Source organism: Ceratosolen solmsi, unplaced genomic scaffold (assembly GCF_000503995.2).
Source record: "Ceratosolen solmsi marchali unplaced genomic scaffold, CerSol_1.0 scaffold13, whole genome shotgun sequence".
In the NCBI taxonomy this organism is placed as follows: Eukaryota; Metazoa; Arthropoda; class Insecta; order Hymenoptera; family Agaonidae; genus Ceratosolen; species Ceratosolen solmsi.
The window spans coordinates 8990717-9017901 of NW_011948418.1; the positions used below are offsets into that span (position 1 = coordinate 8990717).

The 27185-nt window shown below is 29.1% G+C and overlaps 1 protein-coding gene across 1 annotated transcript in view; it reads right to left on the bottom strand.

The window, feature by feature from the left end:
* Positions 1-504: 504 nt before the first annotated feature.
* LOC105360442 (serine/threonine-protein phosphatase 2B catalytic subunit 2) overlaps positions 505-27185 on the bottom strand; it is a 38777-nt gene continuing 12096 nt past the window's right edge. The window contains exons 7-12 of the mRNA XM_011497337.1: positions 24794-24965; positions 23234-23360; positions 22662-22742; positions 3803-3887; positions 1499-1596; positions 505-739 (exon numbers count right to left, since the gene is read on the bottom strand). Of these exons, the coding sequence (XP_011495639.1) occupies positions 528-739; positions 1499-1596; positions 3803-3887; positions 22662-22742; positions 23234-23360; positions 24794-24965 (775 nt within the window). The 3' untranslated portion in view covers positions 505-527. The remainder of the gene's footprint in view (positions 740-1498; positions 1597-3802; positions 3888-22661; positions 22743-23233; positions 23361-24793; positions 24966-27185) is intronic.

Consider the following 27185-nt stretch of genomic DNA (forward strand, 5'->3'; position numbering starts at 1 on the left):
TATATATATATATATATATATATATATATATATATATATATATATATATATATATATATATATATATATATATATATAAAATTTCCGAATTAAACAACAAATTATATCGCTCATAAGATGGCAAATAAGCCTCGCGAATGAGGTTCGTATTCAGGTTACTGCCGTATCATGCGTTTCGTTCGCCTCCCCGCCCCCGGTCCCACCCCCTTCGTGTTCTTCATATCAAGTTCTTCAAGTCTATCGTTACTTACACTTCGAGACTAATTAAAACATAAGCAATCCATTAATACAATGAGCGAGGCGCCTTGGACACGCACGTACGCTGGCGCATAATGAATTTTGATAATTCAGAAGCAGTGGGACGGCGCGAGGGAGCCTCGCCGTGACTGAACGAAACGTCTCGGCGGTCCCTCCCCGTCCGATCCCGCTGCCCGTACGTTAATGCAACTGGAGGATCGATAGATCCGCTCTTTATTTTCGTAATAGGCAAGCGCTTGGCCCCACCTTCATTAAGACGAGTGCGAGGCTCACGAGTGCGGCTGCGACGTGCAGTGCGATGTACAGTGCTTGTCGGTGGCACCCGGAGTCGTCGGCGTCTTAATGACCGTCGCCGGCTTCTCCTCGTTAACCGGCGTCGGCGGCGCATCCTTCCGCGGAGGCATCCTCTCGTTTATCGCGTCGAGACCCTTCGCCTCGGCGAACGACGTGATCTTGTGGTTCGGCGAGAAGCCCTGCAGTGCTGTAATACAAATCAGCCGTTAGAGCGCCTACGTGGTGATAATTATCGCCGAGATTTACAGGGGAATGATCTTATCGCGCCACTTAATGAAATGTTCCTCCATGCGTACCGATACCGCACTTGTAGAGTGTGTTATGTTATATGCGGATTATGGGGTAGACGTTAAGGGGTAATAATTAAAATACTATTACCAGGCAGACGTCATCAGTACGAAGATGATTGGTTTGTTAAAGTCAATGCAAGTAATTATATAATTGAGATTATAATAAGTAGAGTTTTTTTAAACGATATTGTAATTAAGAATTAATTAACGACGTAATTGTATGCCCCTGTGCGTTATTGCGACTTCTAGGTGATTTCAAGTGTACACGGCATAGATTCAATCTCTATTATTATTTATTAGCGGTACCGAAGTATGTATATATATATATATATATATATATATATATATATATATAACAATTATTAACGATTTAATAATGATTTCAAACTGAGAAAACAGAGAATCCGTTGATTTTAAACAGTAAAACATTAAATTCCCGTATTTCACGTGGACGTTTATTCTGTGTTTCTTATCTTTTTGATATTAAAACTTGGTTACAAAAAAAGTTAAAACCCTAGTGTGCGTCATGTTCTTCGTTCAGCTGGAAAAAATAACTTTATCCGCTTAAACAATCAATGCTCGTTAAAATATATGGAAAACTTGAAATTAAAAGCACTTGATTACGTTTTATGAATAATGAAATAGTTTACATTTACCGTTCTTTAACGACGTTTTTCCACCTGAAAGTGCACCCAGTGGCAGAGCACCGGTCGGCGTCAATCCCTTGAGCTGCAGTACGCTCTCGCTTTCCTCTCTGCAAAAGAGACGAAATGATAAACGAAAGCCAGCGTTTCTATACATAATGTACTAAATTCTCAGATAAACTTCAAAGAGTAGCGCTGAATATTTGCGAACATCGTCCACGTGCATAATCGTTTCGATCCTCAAAAGAATCTTCACCCATGAGTATGAAATGTTTACTAATGAGATAAGTAGATAAGGAGATAAGGAGGAAAAAGATTTTTAATTATTGAGAGGATGACAGGTTGGCAAAGGCTAATTTTATGCCCACGAAGATAATCCCTCGACAATGGAAAAATTTATTTAATTACATTTTGCTCGATCTCATCATATATATCTGTTAATATTCATGGGTTCGTAAATAATAAAGATTTAGCAATATTGATATTGCTAAACATTGCAATCGACTTTTATGTATTATTCTTATATGAACGATACAAAGCAAATTTAACAATTCATTAAATTTTCAAACAAATTCCCCTTACAATAATGCGCTTACTATACATTGAATTTTTTACATTAAATTTTAAAGAAAATGATAAAAGCACTATGTACTTTATATACATATTGATTTAAATTTAGAGTCGATAACATCGCATAATTAATGTAAAGAGTGTTTATACATGAAACTAAAATAACATAAAATTACATGAAGATTTATCTATCAGGATTTTAATTAACCTTCTAAGAACTCCTTTATAATTAAGAATTTATTTATGTCCCTTGGTTCGTTCTCAAGTTACTATTTTAAAATTCTAAAAATAACCAATATAATAATATTATGTTTCAAATTAAACTTTTCGTTGTATACATGGGACTATTTATGGAATTAAAATGCATTTGTAGTTGATATTACAAATTTTATAATTTAACACATCACAAATTATAATAATATGAAATATAGTTAATAATATCGATCTTTTAGTTTATCTACTTTAAACAGTGATTTTCTATTTTACGGTAGAATAAGGATCGATAAAGTTTATCACATTTAAAAGAATATTATTGTACATTATATTTTTATATATATTATATATTAAAATGTATTAAGTAACTAAATACTTTAAAGCAATAAATGCATATATATATATATATATATATATATATAACAATGGAAAATATTTTAATACGAATATAATAGTTTAGTAATTGGCATAATAAGTTACAAGTCTATGATAAATAAAAAGACTGGACATATGATGATCTAAAAATGTCAATAGTATATAAAATTTCATTAAAATTGTCATGTATTTGGAAAATCAAATATTTATTAATTATGCATGAGAGTATCTTTAAATGTGAAATAAATAATTTCTGGTATAAAATGTATATGAATGTGTATACAGATACGTTAAAAATAACTTAAAATATTTCGTAAAAATCAATTATTATCTCAGACTATACACAATTTTATATTAAAACTTATATTAACATCTTTTCGAATTTTATAACAAAGCCCTTTTTTTCTTAACCTGGATATTTCTTTTGAATTTTTTTTTTTATCTTATTCAAGCGATCTTTTAAAAGATAAACTTTTCTTATATGAATATTAAGCAGTTTTCAAATACTTTCAATAAAATTTCACGCCTACGTTTCCTAAAATTATTTTCTATAAAATGAAAAATAGAAAAGCTAGAAAAATCTTATAAAATTTTATATAATTATCCTTGAACGATAATAGTCATTTGTAATTCATTATATTAAAACTATCTATTGTGCTTTTAAAGAAAACATGTTGTTGATTGTTATTCGTATTTATGTGTATTGTACGTTAATTTTTAACATAAAAAATGAAAATTTATATTACTATAATCCGTAAGATTTGGATAAATTTTTAAATGTCCTTAAAGTAATCAACGTTCTTTTATAACAAAAAAAATAGCATTTGATGTTAATGGGTCAAATATCAAATTTTATTTTTAAATATAATTTATATATAAATTTAATAATTAATTCTGCCATTCGAATAAAGCAATTATTAATTTGGTAATTTATTTTTATAATATCCAATACTTTATCAACCTCATAATGTTTCTATTCTTATAGAAATATGCAATCGCATAAATTCCAAATTCTTTGAAATTTAAATAGTCTATAAATAGAAAAGATTTCATTCGATGACTCTATCCTACCTCTTTCTGCATTTAGAATAAAAACATATAACAATGTAAAAAGAATTTTTATGTATCGACATTCTTGCATTCAAATTCTTCACTGACCTGAGAACAGAGAAGACGCGTGCCATTTTGCCGATTGCTCTGATCTTGTTGCGAATAACTTCCTTGCGTAGATTGGCTGCTATACCTAGAAAATCCGGAGAAAATTTTCTGATCAATATTAAATATACGTGTGTATAGCATTTTGTGTGCGTGTATATGAATTCGTGGAAAGTAACAGAATTTTCAAGTCCTCATGATCTTCAATGCCATAAAGTTATATATATATATATATATATATATATATATATATATATTCACAATTGCAAATGCAAACGATTGAATTTGGTATCAACGACGATGATATCATCATAACGCACACTTATCTAAACTACTACTCAGCTAAATTTCTTAGCGTTTATAAGTTCATCTATATAAACAGTGGTCCTTTGTTAAATAGTTAATCGCTAATAGAAGGAAGATAATATACGTGGCAATGGTACATTGTATAGGACAAATGTTTATAGGAAAATTTATTTTACAATTATGCATGTAAAATCATAATTTGAGAAAAATCCATATTTCAAGTTGTATAAAACAATGCAATTAATGACATACGCAAGTTTTTACAATAGTTAAATGAATAAATCCACCACCTCAAACGCACATTTTTAAAAAATTTCCAATTTATTAATTTTTTTCCGGAAAATGGTAAACTAAAGTGTAATTTAAAGTCTATGGCGCATCGCAGTACTCGTATTTTGCTACAAAAAAAAAGTTTCGAATATAATATGCTGCATTGGGTTTTGCCTTATCATAACACGTAAAGCAATAAAACGCGTTAATATTTATTCGTTAATATTTATTCCAAAAGAAATATCTTTGCTAGAATTATTCATGATTTTCAACTCTTTTTTATGCCTTATACGCTCATATAAAAATAACTTCATTTTACGCGTGTTTAAAAAAATATTTTTTATACATCATTTCTGAACAATATAAATGAGAATAATAAAAATATATATTTTCAAAGGCAGAATTAAATGTGTACGACTAATGTAGCAATTGCCTCGTCATTCCTCGTCATTCCTCGTCGATGCAAATAGAGAAGAAATTTTTAAATTACATAAAAGATGAACTGATATTTACCTTTCCAAATTATAAAATAATAAATATTTAGTTAACTTTTTACTCGCTTACTTGTTAAAATTTTTCGTCAAATTAATTATAAATTAAGCTCTGATTGTTTCATCGAGTATTAATCTACATTACATGCATATTTTATGTGTATTTAAAAATTTCTTTAAATATATACATTTTATCATTTACACTTCTACATTTCATTAATGCACATTAATTATTAAGCTTAATAGATGAACAAATATTTTTTATCGTAAGTAATTTTAATTTAATTCGCATTATCGTTTTAATTAAAAATATAATTGTGTTTTTATTAGGGTATCTTTAAATTACACGAATAAACTTTTACTAAGAAAATTCAAACAATACTAACCATATGAATGGGTAATTTATTATTTTAATATACATTCAAGAGTTTTAGACATGCAACAAATATTACATAGCTTTATTGTTCCTGATTACGTGTTTTTCAAAAACATATATATATATATATGTTTCAATAGTTTGGTTCATATTTCAATGCACATAAAATTGACAATTGAATATTTCATGTTTTGTTTTATGTATATGAAAAAAATTATTATTTAAATAAATCTACCATGTGAAAGCAATGAATAGCGTTTGCCGAATAAAAATTCATTTAATATTTTTTATCAATCAAATATGCTTACTCGCGCACTACCTTCGCGATTCAGTACTTTAGTTCTCATATTAACAATGGGAAAGTATGTATACTTAACATGATTATATCATCAAAAAAAAAAAAAAAAAAAAAAAAAAAAAAAAAAAAACAACAACAAAAACAATATGGCAAAACCTCTTGTACGGCATATTTAGATAAATGTGTATTGACTTTCTCACATCTCTCCTTGTATAGAAATCGAATGAAAGTAATAGTCAAGTGAGAAAAGAGTGCGTGTATGCAAGATTTTTTGAGTTGTACCTTCGAATGCGCGTAAATAATTGATAATACGCAATTGGAAATACAGTCATGAAGCCAAAGCTTTCAAACGTACTAGCTTATATGTAAGATGTGCACACACAGAGAAGATCGCACGTGCACGAGCATTAAAAGTTATGCAAATATAAATATATGTGTTTTTGTATAAAATACGTAGTATATTGAAAAAATATATTTATTTCTACAATCGCAATCTGACTTCCATAGGCCTATTGGAATTTTTGCTATTTTTAATTAAAAAATTTTGTTCAATGTAATATTTGCTATCTATTATAGGCTTTTAATTAGTCTTTAAATCTTTATTAATTCGTATTATTACAATGTGCTAATAAAGATCATAAACAAAACCATGTTGGTATTCGTTATTTTATTCCCATTAATAAAAATTCCAATTTACAAGTTAATATTTCTATCTAATTGTTAATTTTTATATATTTACTTTAAAAACCACACATTCCAACGCGTTACTCGCAAAGAAGTATAATTATTTATAATAAAAAAAGTTTAATATATAACGAAAAACTTCCCTAAAGATTCGACGATTCATTTTATTTCATTATATTTACAATTTATGCCGATATTAATAATCTGCAGTCATATTAAAATTTAATATTGCTAATAATTATTATTATATAATGAAGAAAGTTTACATTAAACATGTCATTTGGAAAATGTTTTGTCGGTATTTCTCATTAATAATTTTGTTAACGATACGTCAAAATTATAAAAGCATTTTGAAATAGCCCGAATTTAAATAAAATTAAAATATTACGATAAACTAAGTCATAAGAAATTAAACGACTGGGAAAACTTGCTTTTTTGTTTGTTGACAAAATTTAAGATAAGTATACATATTTTTATTCGTATGGCTTTTCTAAAACTGTGTGCTTTACAAATATAATGCTAATTTTTCTTTATTTATATATATATTCATATAAATAATTGTCAATCACATTTAAATTCAAGTTTTCAGTGAACAACTCGATTAAAAAATCGTCATAACGGTGATTTGATACTAATATACTCCTACACACGTTAATGCAATTTATTTTTATCACCTGTAAGCGCCCTCGATTTATCAGAATAAGTACTTTTCTTATTTATTTATTTATTTATTTATTATTATTATTATTATTATTATTATTATTATTATTATTATTATTATTATTATTATTACCATTATTATATAACGCGCGTCAGTAAAAATCCACGATTTCTTTTACACAGAGTTTAATTGAAATTGAACTGCACATATATTCTTATTTGACGTTCGATCAACAATTTTGTTTTATAATTTAATGTAAAATATAGGCGATGAAGGGTGCACCAAACAAATCAAAGTATTGCAGCCTCGGTTCAATTACGACTAATAATAACTAATAATGTCGCTATTTCGCTCTGGCAATCGATCCTCCTACCTACTTCCCACGCTTCCTTGCTCAGATTTAAACTAATTGCACAATAATTCACGATAAGCTCTGGTCATTTTCATAAAGTCAATATTACTTCCAATGATCCACTATTCTTGTTCCGGTTGAAAAATTTGATTAAATATTGGTGGGTAGTGTTAAAAAGGAAGGGCTAGCGTTCCAAATGCAGAAAAAGTTTCACAACCTTGTCATTCCATTTGCGCTCGCGATATATTAACGCACACGTAAAAAACTAATTTTCTCAATATTTGCTGCACCCGTGTTTCGAGCTTTAAGGGCAAAGTATCGTAAGGGCCAACCAACATGTAGTAAAAGTATACGATATTTTATCCTTACGCGATCACGTCGTGTGTCTGTATCTGTGATAACGAAAAGTTTTGACCTCTTAACACTTATGAATTTAATAATCAATGTTTCAATTTTGCGCACAATTGACGAATAATAGTTTGAATTTATTCAGTAAACCGGCATTTCCCGAGCACCGCCTGAATTTTCGATACGCACGCACGCACGCACGCACGCACGCACATACACACAGAAACAAACAAACAAACAAACAAACAAACACTTTAGCAAAAGCAGTAATTTATTTATTTGACTATTTTATTGTGCACGAAGCACACTATTATATCACCAAAATACAAACAAACGGTCGATTTGTTTGAGAAATTGAAAATTAGGTGAATTCACCATGATATATTTAATATTATTGCAATGTCTAATAATGAAAATGAACATCAATAAATTATACAATAAACAAAGAGAGAAGAAATTGAAAAAAATAAAATTAATATTCCTTTTAATGCTATTGCATGATACACCACTTAAGCAGCCGAGAGCTTTATCGCTCGATTATACCTGATTAAAAATAATAGCAATTACGTTTAATTCTCATTTGAAGACGAGGAGAGCCTGTCAAACACAAATAATCATAAGCGTCCCACGCAGCATACTATTATGGATAACTCGATGCACCAACACTCTACCGGATATTATGGGATCGAATACGTGACACTTTACATATTGAGCCACTCAAGCCCCTAACAAATAATCGTTTTTAATTTTTCTCCTCTCCTTTCAATCGACACACGTTCGCATGCATTTCACTTTACACCGCGATTATGCTAATTTTCCACTCGAAGATGAGATTCTTTTTTTGAAATCGATTTACTGTTTGTATTTTTATATTTTGTTTAATTTTACAAACACATGTTTTTCTGTACTAAAGATGGGCCAGTCAATTCTATTGTATTGGCTTTCAACGTTACGTATGCATTGTCGATTCAATTTGCCAATCTTTTTAACTAAGAAAGAAATATATTGGATTCTGTTTCGTTGTGATATTAATTATACATCGAATCACACTTGAATTAACAATACATTACACATTCAATTCGAAGAACAACAAAACAAAAAAGAAAGACAAGATTTTATTATGAATAAAGGTTAAACATTACATTGAAATGACAAGTCGGTATGTATGTATGTATGTTTTTTTTTTTTTTTTTTTTTTTTTTTTTAGATAAGGAAATGTTTACGAATCGATGCCAATTATAAACTTTGAAAAATCGATAAATTCCACGTGTGAAATTATTCCCTACAAAATTAAGTTTGAAAGCCTTTATTAACATCGACATAAAAATTACCGTCAACCTTTTTTTATCCTTAGAAAATACTACATTTCAGTGCTTTATCGAATCATGTAATCGCTTCTTTTATAATAGCATTCACACATTTTTATGTGTTCGCTTAAAACCAATATTTTTGTTTAAAAAAAAAAAAAAAAAAAAAAAAAAAAAAAGAGGGGGGGGGGGTATCTCTAAAGCTGATACTACTATCCGTGAAGCTGTACAATATTTTTATCTCGATAACTTCGGGCTTAACATCCATTGTGTGGCGCCGGATGTCGCGAGCTGGTGGCCTCCGTTACTACTTTTCACGACTATTATTTGACGACGAGCGAAGCTAAACGAAAGCGATATGCACAATAAAGAGAAAAACCCTTGAATCGGCGATATATTCGCTCCTTATTACTACTCGTTGTATTTTTAATCTCTTCATTTAGAAGAAAAAGTCCAAGGGAATATTGAAGAATACAGAAGTTACACGTGCGCTGACAAAAAATTACCCGGAAATGAAAGCTGGCATGCATGAGCCATTCGAGCATTGCTGCCTTAGTATCTTGTCGACTTGTCATTTAGAAGTTCGGATGTACTGAGCGAGCGCCCCGAATTTAAAGTAGGATAAGGCAAAGGCGAACGTTGCCTGGGAAGGCTGAGGACGTGGGCAGTGATGGTGAGCGAGGGAGAGGGGGCTGTAAGATCACGGACATGTCCGACGCCACGCGTCTTCCGGACATCGACTCGAGCGTCTTCTTTCTCTACAATTCCTAACTCTGTGAACGACTAACATTTTTAAAATTCGTTTTTTAATTGTTTGTCCTGTGGCTGGCAGCCCTTCAATAATTTAATAATTCTTGTGATTCTCGAGCCACGGTATCACTGTTCATTCGAATTACTTTTAATTTCGAATGCCTTTTTAAGAGTCGTTTGCAGTAGCAGTTGGATAAGCTCTTTGAACAGCCTTTGAACAAAGTAGTGCCTTAACGCTTCATTTATACTCTTTTCGCACTTCAATGAGTTGTATTTCTTCCACACGAAGCAAGTTTGACAAGACACGAAATTTGTAAAAACGATACTTTGGCATTACAAAAATGCGGTATATCACAATTGTGTGATACACACGTGCACATACCCACTCACGTACGCACGCAGCCACGCAAGCACACACACACACACACACACACACACACACACACACACACATATACACACACACAAGCAAACAATTATATTGTGTTTATATGGTTATTATTTATGTATTTGTATATAATGAACTTAAGAAACTTATAAGTAAAACTCACCGTACGCAATGGATCGATTGGTTGCCGTTATTGCGGATGTAGAAGTGGTGGCAGTCAGTTGATTAATCGTAGTTGAGAACCGGGTCATGACCATTATAATCGGACGTACACAAATGGTTGGATTGATTGCCGGTGGCGTGAATAAAGGGACAGAAGTACCAACAATGTGAGAGCAGCATCAACCATGGCCACCGTAATTTTTTTTATTTCGTATACGAAAATATATATATATATATATATATATATATATATGCCCATATACATATGCATATATATAAATATACATCGACATATTCATTCGCAGTTATTACAGCGAATGAGAAGTGGAAGAAGTAGACAATAGTAGTAGAAGGTATGCGCGTCAGTGGCATTGGTTTTCAATTTTTGGCAGGTGACGATGCAATCGATGACGTACAGGCGCGCGCGCGCGCGCACACACACACACACACACACACACACACACAATTGCGCGCGCGCATACCCCAAAAAAAATTATAGATATATTTATACGTACACGTACATACATGCATGCATGCGTGCATACATATGTATGTAAGTGTGTACAGATATATATATATATATATATATATATATATATATATATATACACACACACACGCGCGCGCGCGTATATGAATATATATATAATTTTTTTGTTGGTTGAAGTTGCAGTTGTCGTAGCAGTTGTCGTAGCAGTAGTAGTAGTAGTAGTAGCAGTAGTAGGTGTGGTTCAGAAAGTTAAACAATACATGGAACAGACGAAAAACATGTGCACTGCGTAAATAATACAATCTTAAGCATGTGCGATAAGATAATTAAAAATATAATAAATATTATTTATACGATAGTAAAGTACGTAAAAATAATATTATTCCAGTATATTATAATTGAATTTATGAATATTGAAAATGAATAATTATGAAGTAATGTAATGTTTTTGAGTTATTTCTTATTGTAATTATGTTATTTTTATGAATTTTGTAGGCGAGACGGCGACCTGAGAATTTAACAACGTTTATTATTTAATTTCCTTATATATATATATATTTATTATATGTTAATTCGATTAAGCCACATTCGCGAAAGTGATATTTATATGAAATGAAAAAACGCCTTTAATTGATATTTTAATTTTCATTACAAATTTACATAAATGCATTTGGGTAAATCGATAAATTTTCCTTCAAGCATAATTATTTTTAATTCAATATGCATGATCTTTTGTGAATTTTTATTCATATATGGAAAGCATATTAAACTGTAATATACACATTAGCTGTAAGTTTTGTTTTTGTTAATTCTAAAAATAAAAATTCTTCTTCTCGTTTATATACATTTTCTGTATAAAGATACAAACAATTTATGGTAATTTACAAGTAAAATCTTTAAAGTTCAAAATATTTTATCAAATCTAATTATTATATTGCCATTAATGGATTGAATTATTTTACTTAAAAAAAAAAAAAAAAAAAAAAAAAAAAAAAAAAAAAAAAAACTATTTATTAACATCTAATTGTTGATTAATCAAAATTAGTTTTACGTACAAAATTGCAAATTTATAGACTCTTTAACAGCTTGATTATTCGATATGCAATATTAAGAAATTATAGATTAAGTCAATTAAATATATCTTATAATAAATTTTTTAGATATCATATTTATAAACGAAACGATTCCGCATTGAAAATTTTACTTTATCAGTCGTATTCTTTTTACAGCGAATCTTCGTTGCGAATGCCAAGATAACAAGTGCAATGCAATCGAAGCAATAAAAGCCTAAGCGAGAAGAAAAAGTCCATAATCGCCGTGGCTACCCATGATTCTAGATATCAGAGTGTCATTGACGTCACATAATGGAGCTTTACGTTGCAGGTCAATAAGGCCTCAACCGGCCTTGACCCATACACCGAGACCCAATATCAGACATTATCACAAAATGTGCCATAACAAATCGTTCCCTCACTCCCATTTCCTCTCTCTCTCTCTCTCTCTCTCTCTCTCTCTCTCTCTAACTTTTTTTATTCTCTATAGACCTTTCGTCTCAACCCTTTTTCCCCGTTACAAAGCTGTCGATTATTTGAGTCTACGCTACTCTTATGTTGTGTGAGTTACAAGAATACTACTCTATATCAATTTTTTTAAGTGTAGTGCAACGAGATAAGCGAAGAGAAGAGCAAAATAGAAGGAATTTAATGGGAACAGCCCGAGGTGATTTTGCATCGATACGTGAAGAAATAAAAAAAATTTTTTTCTCTCGAATTAATAGACTTTTACATTTTTAATTAAAAGTAAATCATTTTGGTTTTATATTTATTGCATAGTGTAATTAATATAAATTCAAGCCTTACATGTAGGTAATATAATACAGGCAATATGAATATAATTGTAAATATTACTTGTAAGGCAAATAGTATGGCAATAATTTTGAATTTATTGAAAGGAAATCTTACATAAAATGTATTTTTGCAACATTTGATAGAAAATTTTTACATAAAAATTATAATTGTAAATGGCAAATAAGCATTAATAAGCTCGTTTTCTTTTTATTACAGATATCATAAGTTATCTCTAAATGAAAAATTACTATTCAAATATCGATAAAAATATTTACGATTTTTATTGCTTAAAACAAATTATTAATAATTAATTCAAGTTTTATCTTAATTAATAATGATATTTTTTAGTATTAATTAGAAATAGCGTGGAAAAATTATATTTGCGTTAATATGCTATTGAACTAATATATCATAATACAATAAATGAAGTCACATAATTGAATTCCTGTTAAGTTCAATGGAAAGTTGATTATTAATTTAATTTTATTTTTTGCAGGAAATTTTGAAAATCATTTTGCAAAGTCTATAAAAAAATTCATTATTAAATCATATTGTGCAAGATATTTTTCAACTTCATTAATTCAAGATAATGTGTAATTTCGAATGTCTGATTCTAATTTTGATTACCTAAATTCTTTACCATTCAAGCTTTACATAAATTTTTTTCTTTTTTTTTTTAATGTAAAGCATATCTTATTTATTATAAAACTCAATCGATTTAAGCTCTAGTAGTTGTATAAATGAAATTCCAAAATCCGTATCAAACGAATAAAAAAATTTATTCAAACCTCCCATCTGAGGTGAATGACACTCTATACGTAAATATATGCATACGCTCGCGCAAACACGCGCGCGCGCACACACACACAGAGGAAAAAAAAAACAAACAAACAAACAAACAAACAAACACGCAGGCAAATATAAATAATCGAAACTTAACGATGATGACGCTGCTCATATTGAAAAAAGAGAATTTTATTTAAATAGGTAACCACGACTTAAAAGTAGTATATTTTTTTGGTAATATTGTATATATTGATAATCGCTATAAACTGAAAGAACAATGAAATAAAATATTAGTGAGTTAGATTGAATTGAACGATTGTAACGACTTTCAAAGATATAATTTTTGGGGAAAGAAGACAATTAATATTCTTTTAATAACCTTTGTAAGTCGTACAATTAAAAAATTAATCGCTCCAATAATTCAGAGCTCTTTTATGGTGCTCACATAAGACCAAAAAGTTATTCTGAAATTATGAGAACGAGACAGAGAAATTAAATAAAATAGTTTTGCAATTCTTTTGAAAATGCAAACTTAATGAAAGCGCTAATCCATCGAAAACAATTGATAATATTAATTAATAGTAATGCTTTTATTAGTCATATCATAACTTTCTAGGCCAATTTGCAAGTCTACGTATACAATATGCATTTACAAACAAAATAAAACTAACACGTAACAATATCTAAATTAAATCTAATATTAGGATAAATAATACTAATTTTCTTCTTTACTTTTGATGCACAATCAGCAAACGATATATATTTTATTCCAGACCGAAGAGTAGTTATCGATTTATTAGCAAGAGAAATCTTTACGACTTTGGTAATAGTATTTTATCGATGCAAGCTTTGTGCCTTAAAATTTATCGATAAGATTAAGTGAAAACGTTAGAGTATACACCGTAAGCAAACCATTTTCAATAAGCTCGTCCCATTATTTGTAATTTCTAATAAATTATATTATATGATAAAAATACAAAATGAAGAATGAATTCGAAGGTTGCGAATGTAATTAATATACAAAAGAAGAAATAATAACTCGTGGCTTTGAAAAATTTGTTTTTAAAATGATATTGTTCGGCGGTACTTCATGCTAAATTTCTTTAAAGAGATTTTATTTATCTTTTGAGGGAACATTAAAAGATCACTCTTCGGTCTGAACGGTCATTCGTTTCATATTATCAAAAATCACTCCAAGTAGGATTTTTATATAATTATAATTTTTTCTGAAAGAGAATATTCACCTCCTTCGTATTAGGGAACAACATTCTAAAGTGTCTAAATTGAAATTTCATTCCAGATTGAGTGAAAAATTCGGTAAAAGTTTTAAAAATTTTCATAAATCACAGGAAGAATCTTTTAAAAATTCACATTATATAATGCGCAACGTGTTTTTTCAAATTAAATGCTCGAATATGTCCTAAGGAGAGTTTACTTTAAACTGAACTTTTTACTATATTTCTGGCAATGAATGTTTCACTCTTACGAAATGGCCTGGTAAATAGTTAAGAAAAGAGAGAAAATAAAGGACAAAGAAGGACGTAGGAAATTATGCTAGCTGCAAAGTATACAAAGGAAACAAAAAGAATAAGTGTGAACACGTATGCATATGGATTAGCGTGTAGTAGATGTACATCCGTGGATGGACGATAGTGTGTTAATGCCAATGTGAGCATGTATGGCAAGATGTAAAGGACTGCAGTCTAATGGACTTGAGCATGCGCAAAAACAATTTATATAGGCGATACAAAAGAATCACTCTATAGTATAGATGCAAACTAGGGGTGGTGGTGTCAGATGACAGTGTTGGTAGGGGGTGGTGGGATGTTAAGGCGGGGATGCTAAGCTCGAAGTGGAACCGACAGTTATTCTTTTTTTTTCCAACGTTATTCGCGTGTTTGCAAGTGTACAGAGACTGACGCACGAAAGACAAGAATCAAGGGTTTGACGTGGGTTATGGATGCGTATATAAATCAACTATGCGTATGTGAAATGGACGTGTAATGTACGGTTGTGGTGAAGAGGCGATAAAAAAAAAAAAAAAAAAAAAAAAAAAAAAAAAAAAAAAAAAAAAAAAAAAAAAAAAAAGAGAAATAACTACTATGCGTTCGTTATATGTTTTAGGATGCATTAAAAAGAGAATTTTTTTGAAAAAATTGTTTCGTACGTTTATTGACACGACGTTATTTTGACACGTCGTGATGGAAGTACAACGATATGAATCCTCGATAGTTTTAGATAATTTTTCTACTCTTTCTAATATAATATAAAAAGAAGCATGTAACAGTGGGAGAGGCCGTATGAATATTTGAACAAACGCAATTCTGTATTGTAGGCACGTACATATTTAATATTTATGACAATTGTGGACACTAATTTTGTAGAAAGGTAACAATTAGTGTACTACATTCGTGTACCATTACAATGATGCTATCAACGGTATAAACTACTTTGCTTTCATTTTCAACATTAATGTAGATAATTCTAGATGTACAATATTCACATCATTATGTCCCTCTCCCCCCCCCCTCCCCCCCTTCCCAAAAAAACCTTATTTGTAAAGTATAATTGAAGCTCCAGGCGTTTCGTTATATCAGTTTTTCACATAAAAATGAGTATAATCCAAGTAAGGAAGTTCTCGTTCGCGTACGAAATGAAAAAGCCCGTTTATATTTAATTATTAACGTTATTTTATCTTCGTATGTGGCTATTATATAATTGTGGTAGACAAGAAAATGCCAAAGATCTAAAGGACACATTCGAATTTGACAGATGTGTCGTCGTCAAAAGTGCGAGTGAATTTACGTGGCACATAATGGTCAAATGATCCGAAAAAGGGAAAAGGTCTTTTCGACGCGGAACAAGGTCACTCGCTCGATTCTCCCAATGAATGTTACTACCGCAGCGTAAACACACGTACCTCTCACCACTATTGGCCTACACCTGTTTTCTCATGTACATGCGTGTAAACAAGCCGTGTTACAGCCCGCCTAGTACGCGTCGTCTCAATTATCTCGTGCGGGAGCAGCCCAACTATCGATGAGACATGGATACACGCAATCTGATTTCACTGACCTTCTTTGCAGTTAAATGCGTTTTCGGTCACCGAGGCTCCGATTGGAAAAACTTCTAGTGCTCATTGTTGGATGGAAATTAAAATCAGCTAGTTGGTAAATTTAAAAATAATAACCGTTGGATAATAACTATCGTAACGTAAATGTGTCCGTGGGTGCGCGCGCGTGTGTGTGCACATTCGCTCGTTTTAATTGAGAAATCATACGTGCGCGATAATTATTATCTTGGATAATTATAATATTCATCTTAGGAGAGAAGTGAGGGGGCGTGAAGCCCTAATTATTTAATTGCGTTTTCCGGTAAAAATTCTGGATTATTAATAAAAAAAAAAGAAAAAAGAAAAAGAAAAAAAAAACTATTAGAATAAGTACTAAGATCGTGATATAGTTTTGCAATAACTTTTTCCAGAACGAGTATTGTTCTGGACTTTAATCACATAATATGACAGACTTTTACTTTAACAAAAATAAATGTTATAGATGTGAAAGTCCAAAGACTTTTTACTTTCAAACAATTTCGCCACATACAATCTTAAACTTATAATATTTTTATTTTAAAGACTTTTCTATATTAATCTAAGCTCAATTATGGGGTTCTAATACTGACTTATCTTTTTAAAATATAGTACATTGTGATAAAAATATACGCATATCAGGCTCTATCATTTTGCTATTATTCCTTATTTATATGTTAATTATGAGAGAAAATAGTACTGATATCTCATTGATTCTCTATCCTCTATTAATGACATTCCGCGTGGATGACTGAATAATGAAGTTTATAACTCTCACTATTAAGCGTGTCCTTATCATTATATCAAATATAATTGAAGCTTTGACTACGTAGCTTTCCTAAATCAACTAATATAAGACGAAGCCGCGGTGTTATCGAATGATTTTTGATAAGCGCAGTGAACAAAATCAAAACAAAAGGTAGGAAATTCATCACTTCAAAATAAAAAAAAAAAAATGTTATTATTCGGTCGAAATCATCACGTTATAACACGCTTTATCAAAGAAAACGTAATCATAAATAAATAAAATTAAAAAATAGTTATATAATTAAAAAAGCAGAAAAAGAAAATCCAAGTAAGTCAAACGTGCAAAACTCAAACAAGGTTAGGGTTGTTTTTAGAGGGGGGGGGGGGCTGTTTCTCGTTTGGATACGTGTGACTTTACAGTATGAATGTCAGTGTCAAACTATAAAAAGAAACGCGGGTGTATTTGTTATGACTGACTGAGCAGAAAATCGAGGAAATAGAATATAAAGAATAGACAAAGATTTTCCGAATTTGATGAAAATTTTCATATTTACTACTCTTCGTAGCACCTTATCCGTGTTTAAATCTTTTCACTCACTCGCTCTCTCTCCTCTCTCTCTCTGTCTCTCTCTCTCTCTCTCCCCCTCCTCTCGCTCTCTCTTGAAATTTAAACTTTCATCTCTTTTCACTTCAAAGACAAATATATTAACATCTACGCGTGAAATCTGAATAAAAAAAAAGGAAACGAAAAACAAAAATAGCACTAAAAGCCATGTTTATCTCGTTAAAAAAAAGAAAAAAAATTAATTATTTATTCGAGAAATTATCGCGAATAAAAGACTTTTAAGACTCACTTTAAGACATTAAACAACTTGATAATAAGTTTATAAAAAAGAAAATGAAACGAGAAATAGGAGGAACAGCGGTGATATGCAATCGATCGATAAAGTTGCGATTAACGCTCCTTATATAATCAACGTGATTCGCGATATATGGAAGTGATATCAAACCAAAGATTAATTTAAATTTCGCTGGCGATTAATAGTCAAATTTAAAACCTAACAGTTACAGAGCACGCTATTGTAGAGAAAGAAAAAGGAAGATTTCTCGTGAATGATTAAAAAATGTTTCTCAACCGATTTAATGTCTTCCATTACAATGTTACATTCAACACAATAATAATAATAATAATAATAATAATAATAATAATAATAATAAGCGCACAAAAAAAAAACTTAATAAAAACAAGCACGAACAACATTCGACACTGTGAGCTTGCTCGTTTAAGCCATAAAATGGATATTAATATTGATTCCATCTCTCTCTTTCTCTTCAATTACTACAAAATCAATTTGGTCTTGGTCTTTCATTTTTGCGTCAAGTAAGTCATCAAGCGGACTTACCATTTTTTTTTTGGCCAACGACTTTGGCTGCAACTTTTAACGTAGTAGGAGAACGTAGGTCGAACAACGAAGTTTTGAGTGGTAGTAGTAGAAGTAGTAGAAGATAGTAGTAGCATAGTGTCGTGCCAAGATAGGAGGAGTCCACGGCCAGTGTGATTGATACAAAATATAATAAAGAAGGAGTACGATAAAAGACAGTCAGTGCATTTTTTTTTTCATTCATTTATTCTTCGGAGGTGTGAATGAAAAAAAAAAAAAAAAAAAAAATGTAATAAATAAATAAATAAAACATTAAATAGTTCATTTTCCTTTTTGGGATTTTACTTTTTTCAACTTTTTTAACTTTTTATTCATATATCACGTACTAATCAATATTATTAACAAAATAATGATAATAATGTAAATAAATAAAGAGTATTATGTTGAGCGTGTTAACGTCTTAAAGCTTGTAATATCTTTTCTATACTCTGATTTCTTTTGTACTTTCCTTAAATTTTTATTTATATATTGATACGAAAAAACTTAATTCGTGATAATTTTCTTTCAATTATTCCGTAACAAACTGCTTAAATTACATTATTGTCTGCTCAACCTTTTTTTTTTTTTTTTTTTTTTTTTTAAACAAAAAAAAAAAAAAAAAAAAAAAAAAAAAAAAAAAAACGAAATACTTATTAAACGTGTTAAAAACTGAATAATAATAACTGCTAGAATTGAATTTCAATAAAAAACCTATTTGAAAAGGAATTTTATATTTATTAAAATTATGTCTGAATATACTGTGTATTCAATAACAATAATGAATTCAATTAAAAATTTTGTTTGATTTAAAGCGATATTAATTTTATAATTTAAAAGCTTTTGATTTTTCATTTTAAAAGCTTTTTTCGATATAATTACATTTCAATTGCATTGCTCATTTGACACTTCTCGACAGCCCTTATAGAGACGCATTATATTTAAATTATAAAACTTAATTGTAACTTTATGTAAAAATGACATCATTTATGAATTACGGAAAGGGCTAAAAGTTGTACAATTACTGTTAAATTGTCGTTGATGTTACAAAGTGGTACAAACTAATGAATGGGCAAGTAAATCACGTCTCTAGATAAATAAATCAATATTTGCGCTTTTACCCTACCATTTGTATCATAATGACATGTTTTTTTTTCTTTCAAACACTATATTTAATAATTAAACTTATTTGAATTATGGTATTACCCGGTGAATAACCGAATTAAATACATTTTGTCTTTCTATTTAATAAGATTTTTCAATAAATCAACAGAATACATAACACTTAACATTAAACATATATTGTATAGCGTGAAAAAGAGGTTATAACAAATTTTTAAAAACTTTTATTATTATTATTTTCATTATTAAGATTTCATTTAATTATCTGATGGATTTCTAACTATTAACAAAACATAATAATACTTTTATAGTTGATTTATGTATAATACTACAATCTATGTATAATAATATACTCATATTTAATCTACAGTGTACTACTTCTTATTTCACAACTGTTCTTCAAATGCTTTTATTTATTTATTTATTATTATTTTTTTTTTTAAATTAATGCAAATTAACCTTGAAACAAAATGACAGTAACAATTAAGTTTATAAAATTAGGACGAACTTAATTCTTAAAAATTAATTTGTATAGCGGATAAGAAATAGCCTTATACTGTTTGAATTTTTACCTTTTATATTCTCAACAACTGTGAATAAAACAAAAGTATGTTATAAAATGTATTATAAAATTATCAATTTTTTTTTTAATAATCTCTCTTTCCTTTTTATGAAATAATTGCTATAAAATTACATACAGAGCGATAATTATGTAAACTGCAAATTATATTAAATTTTCTAGTTTATATTAAGGTAAGCCATTCTAAAATATATTTGAAAATACTTGTTTTAAACAATTCAATTTGCATTTTAAATAAGAAGTTCAATGAAAAAAAGGCTTTCAATATAATATTTACGCAAATTAAACCACAGTATACGTATAGTATTTGAAATATCGAGTTTCACAATACGAGCGATTAGACTTTTTAACGGAGAATATATAATTAAAAAGGAAATTATCAAAAAATAGTTCAATAATCAATACCGACTAGCGTACAATGTTATAAAAGTTATTTTTCAATTACCACTACAAAAGAATCAGAGTATTGGTAGAGCCTGATTAGTTTTCCTGATTAATGTGCTTTTTATAAGTCCTTCGTCTTTAGAATTTTCCTAATGTATCGATACCCTATAATAAACGATAAACAACGAATTGATAATTTGTTGGCTGTTCGGTGACGATTGTGAGCAGGAGGCGAAATAAATAATTTCAATTTTAAACGAAATGATTCGGTTATCATGGGAGGACGTATAATGTACTTATGGAAATATAAAAAGTTGAAAAACTAAATAAATAATGTTTCAAAAGTTATAAAAATTTAAGCTGAACGTAGACAAAGCAATGTCTGAAATCAGACTGGAGATTCATTTTATCCTAGATAAACAGAATCTTTATTTTGAAAATAAAAATCTAAACAATATTGTTAAAAAAAAAAACAAAAAAAAGAATTTGTATTTACCTTAGGTGAATGAATTTATCCTAATTCCATTTATCATAAAGTCATTTGACTATTACCAGTTGTTTAAATAGATTTCAAATTCATAGGTTTAAAAAAAATTTCGCAAAAATATTAATTAAAAATCTCTCTTTTTTAAGAACTAAATCATGCATTTGTCTAGCATTCATTAGAAAGTGTATTTAACAAAAAAAAAAAAAAAAAAAAAAAAAAAAAAAAAAACAGGTAGCATCGCATTGACTACGTTCAGCTAAAAAGCATGCTGTGCTAAAATCGAATTTGTCAAAAATATTAAAACAAATCGTGTATTTTGAAGGATTTCATAAGACAAACCCGATCAAAGCTATTGAAATTAATGATAATTAAGAGAAAGATAATATAATAATAATAATAATAATAATAATAATAATAATAATACAGATATATGTGCCTGATTGTAGCATGTCGGTAATAATTATAACAATAACAAGAATGATGATAATGAAGATGGCGATGATGATGATGATGATGATGATGATGATGATGATGATAATTATAAATCTTAGGCTAAAATGTATGACTCAGATCATGCCTCGAACATAAAAAAATTATAATGAATATATACCATATAAAATAAATGAGTGAGAGATGTTTTGATGATTGATTAATTTACATATTATTTCTATTGAAAAAGAAAATATTTAATGCGAGATAGGCAAGATAACTTAATACTTCGTTGGAATGCGGGATAATTAAGATAAAAATATAGTAGATAGAAGTGGTGTGTATAACTCGATATGAAAGATATTTTTTTTTTTTTTTTTTTTTTTAAATTACGATAAAGATACGAGAGAAATTGAAAGACAGCTACAAAAGAAATATACATATGTACAGAGAAAATGAGAGAAAAAAAAAAGAAAAAGATTTTTAATAGAATAGATGTGCGCGTGAACGCACTGGTGTTTAAAGGTAAAAATATATAATATAATGAGTAGAAAGAGAAATTCGGCACATTGACACTATCTAGGTAGCTATATAATTAACGACAATCGAAGCATTCAAATTTTCGACGATTAATAAGGTTGAATGATACTTCTTACCATCTGTCCGTGCAGCAATATATTTCATTCGAAACAGAAAAAGAGAAATACATTTTTAAATGTTGTTATAAGTTGTAGTGATAATAAAGAAAAAATAGAGGTCGTTTATTTTGTTAAGAGAGAAAATCAATGCCCGGTTATAAATAATATTTCCATGTTTTTGTTTAATAAAGATATTGAAATAAGATGGTAATAATGTAACGGCTCTTGCTTCACTTTTTCATCAATTACGCGGTCTCTGATGCGAGCTGTTGGAATGTTTTAGCAAAGATAGTCAGATTTTTAATTGCCGTTGCCGTTACGTTATTACATCGACAAGGTTAATTAAATAAATCATACATAATAATAAGAAAAATGTTTAATTTCAAGAGAAAAGTAAATTACTGCATAGAGAAAGGAAAAGAGAAGTGGCAAATGGATCGAAAGATAAATTACCTTCTTCGAGGGCATCGTCTCCGTCGCTCATAAGTTCGTCGTCCGAGCAAATGTTTAGGACGTTTACCAACATTTCCGTAACTGTATTTGTAAAAATAAATATGTGTACAATTATCAGATATTTTTTCATAATACCTTTTTTGATCATTCTAATATTAATGATATTACGAATCTTTCATACTTTTAACATAAATGTTGTACAGTATTAATTCGTTGTAATTTTATTTTCATTAATTCATAGATGCATAATATTATTGTTAAACTCTACATGATTTGTCGACTATTTTAAGTAAGTGAAAAATTACTCATTACCAATTCTACTGTAATTTGAGGTCGAATGGTCGAAATATGAAATTGATTCTTATCTGGAATATCGTTTAAAGAATTTAATTTTAATTTATTAAATATCTTAAATCATATGCATTGCCGTAACTTTAACAGTGAACATATAAATACGTAAACATTAATAATATACAATGCTACAATTATATTTTTAATAAAATAACTAATGATATATTTTTAAAGATGCAAGTATTTTAATGTCGTGAGCATTTCTATCATAAATAAAATACCTTTTTCACCAACAAAAGGCAACGACCACGTGAAAACGTCCATGAAATTGGGTAGCCAATACGGATGTGGCGAGCAGTTGAACTGTCGAATGTTCATCACATTGTTCTCGTACTTGAGCACAGCCGCCTAAAGCACCAAAGTTCAAATTAACTTGTGCGGTTAATCGAGTTCCTACTACTTGTGGCGTCGGAAAAAAATCTTAATATTTCTTGGTCGCGCTTTCACCCATTATTAGTAATAAAACGTATTCTTTTATTACGTATTGATCAACTCTTACTCAACTTATTTATTTTTTTTTCCATACAATTACAAAAAACTATAACTACAACTATATAATAGAAATAAACATCAATACAATCATTAATGAGTAATATATTGTGGATAAAGCATACTCTGTTTGCGCGAAATTTTGCAGTTTTAAACGAATTTTGCGTGTCATCGGTTAATAATGTATGATAAATTTATATTCAAGGGAGATTGACATGAAAACATAATTTCTTATTTTTAATGATATTATATATATATATTTATTTATATATATATGTGTGTGTGTGTGTGTGTGTATGTGTATGTGCGTGTGCGTGTGCGTGTGCGTGTGCGTGTGTGTAATGTAATAATGACTTTTTTCTCTTCCAAATACAATGACTCATTTTATTTACAATTCATAACATTACTAAATATACAATTCTACTATTTAATTATTAAAGTGGATGGCTATTGTTTTATACGTAGCTCTAATTAAACATTTATCATCAACATAACTAATTTTTAAAGTTAGCGCTCTACAGTGCTGCTAGAGATGGTACAACCGATAGTAATAATTATAATAATATCTAAAAAGTTTAGTTCACAAAACTGAGCTGCAATTATACTAAAATCATGTTTCGTTTTGTATTAAATTACAAATACACATATTTAATTAACTTAAGAATAATATACTTTTCTTCTTTTATTTTTAATGTGAGAATGTTAAAAGTTCGTTGTTAAATGTTAAAAAAAAAAAAACCTCTGATATCTGATACAATAGAATAGCAATTAATATTTCACCAACGCTGGTGTACATAATTTTATTTACAAACAAAAATATTGAAAAAAAAAAAAAAAATACTTTTTATAAAAAATTTAATAAAAATAATAATATAAATAATAATATAGATAATAAAAATTTCGGAAATCTCGAATAAGATTGCATTTTGTTTTTGTTTTTGTTTTTGTTTTTTAATTGAAAAACCGATTGAAATTTCTTTCGTCATTTGGAAGAAAATTATTATTATCTTAATTTTCTTATATAGTATAAATTTTTATGCCATACCAATATTAATTGAAATTGGCACTCGTAAAATTAAGTAAAGCGCCCGTCTCGTCTATTCATCTTGACTTTAAAAACATTAACATACATTAATTTTTTTTTTTTTTTTTTGTTCTTCATTTTTCATCTTTTCTTTTCCCTAAAATTTATAAATTTCACAGGGTGAAATATAAAGATCGAAGCTCTTGATTGGAGCAGCGCAATTATAGCCCCGGTATTGTCTATGCGTATAAAAGCCAGAAATTGTAACCTTGTTATTGTAGACATCGAGATAATTGGGAGCACTGAAGATTGTTATCAGTGATGGGAAACCTGTCGTCTGTGACTTGCGGTACATACGATATCCAGCGTCCTGTGCCTCGTGTGCCCTTATGATACTCAACAGATTGTTGTTTTGAAGGAAGTCGCAGCAGGCCGCATAACTGCACATAAGATTGCACAAATTTAGACGTTAGAGGGCTTAGGGCTTTGTTCGTTAAATTATAGGCAATTTAGTCGGACACAATTTCGTTCGACTATTCATATCGATCTAACATTTCAATTTAACATTAGATGTATGGCGTAATAAAGCAAACGTTTAGCATTTGTTTAAACTGTAGAGTTTACTGTTTTACTATTAATGAAAAAAGTGAAGCAAATGCATGCCAATTATTATGATTGATAATAGTTTTACAAGAGTTATTCTTATTCAGCCTATTATCGCCTATTGACAATGTCAAAACCTATTGTAATTATTTTAACTCAAATCGACTTTTTTCTTCCTAGTCGCATTGTTATTTGTATTCCCTTAATATATACATATTACAAATGCACTTAGTACATTATTAATTCGTAAAAAATAACATTTTACATGAAATATAAATCGTTATATACTATTTAACAAGCAGTTACATCCGTTACGATAATTAACCTTATATTGTATTGTTGTTATCCTATTTCTTTATAATACTTTTTCATTTAATCAAAATTGCTTTTATTCCTAGACGTTAGATTTCCAAATATCGTCACTAGCTGTTATATTTTTCCGTACAAGCTTTCAAAATACACTGCAGCAATACAAAAGTAACTTTCACAAAAATTCACCAACTTATAATAATCCTATGTTAGTTAATTATTAATCTAACTACGACGTCGTAACGTACTGACTAAACGTATAATATTTTTACCATAATAATGCAAGTCGTATGTACGCGCATGTACTCGAACTAATCACTTATGTAAGCTTTAAAGCACACGAAACAGGTGTTGCTTACAAATAGGCAAAATGCATGGACACGGTGGATAAATTTATTTATGGAACAATTCCCTATGGGGTCGTAGACATTTTTGCATACCACATCATTTTTTCTGAAATTTAAGAGATATCCGGTTTTTTTTTTTTTTTTTTTTTTTTTTTTTTGATATAAATATTTATCATTTTTGCATAATATTAAGCATAGGTATTGATTCAGTTTTTGTGCAAAGCTTGCATAATATTGCAAGTAAATAAATTAACTAGCCTCATAAAGGAAATTCCACGCATTATTATAAACAATACAGATGACACGGATCCTGAATATTCTATTTAATTTAATCCCTACAACTAATTGCAGCACCGAGCTAGCTGTTTTTTTTTTTTTTTTTTTTAATACTGAACATTTTAAAGAATTAGGACACATTAATATCGGGACAAAGTGTATTTCATAGTAGAATTTCTAATATTATTCAGAAAGTTTGATTATTAGAAATAATTCCTTATAAATTTCCGTGATCTTCGTGAAAATTCAATGTAATAATTTATTAGAATAGAAGAAGATATTTAATCCTGACAAACTTTATGTGATAAAATTTTGCGAAAGAGTGCGAGAGATTGAATACGAAGAATGGAAATAATGAGAATAGAAACAATAATTTCATTATTATCACAATGAAAAATTAAACGAAATTAGCTGCGAGTGTAACGTCAACGTTTCTGGGCATCACATTTAATATCGATAATAAAACTATTTTTAGATTAATCTTATTATTTCAGTTCAATTTTTCTTATAAAATATAATGTACTTTTCAATTTTTCTCCACATTGTAATATTATTCCTTGTATTTTTAGACATTTCTATATATGGTTCGGTCTTATGCCTTAATGACTTTTACGCTGATAGAATCGAAAAGTTGCCAAAAAATTTCCTTATATTTTGTCGCGAATATCGGTGATTAATATACAAACAATTTTCATCGTAGATTATAAAAGTTAAATTATGTGAATTCCATGTTTATTTCTAATTACTTGATGCGCACGGAGCTAAAAATACGAATGTCAATATGGGAATGAGATGAGTCAATGAAAGTTAATGTCGTCTTTGAAAATTATAACAATTTTGAAAGGCGATCAATACGTTGTTTATGAAAATACATGACAATGATAAATGATGAAATTCAGAAATTCCTGAACAAATATAAAATTTAGCAAAACATTTCATATCTGACCGATTAATAACAATTTCGGTAATATTGATTTTGATAACAGTATTTTTTTTCTTTTTTTACAATTTATTATCCCAAAAAGATCTGTCACAGATTCCTAATATATTTATTTGCAATAATAAGTAAATTAAAGAATATCTGGCGTGAATTCAATATATTCATAGTTTGCATTTACGTAAGTT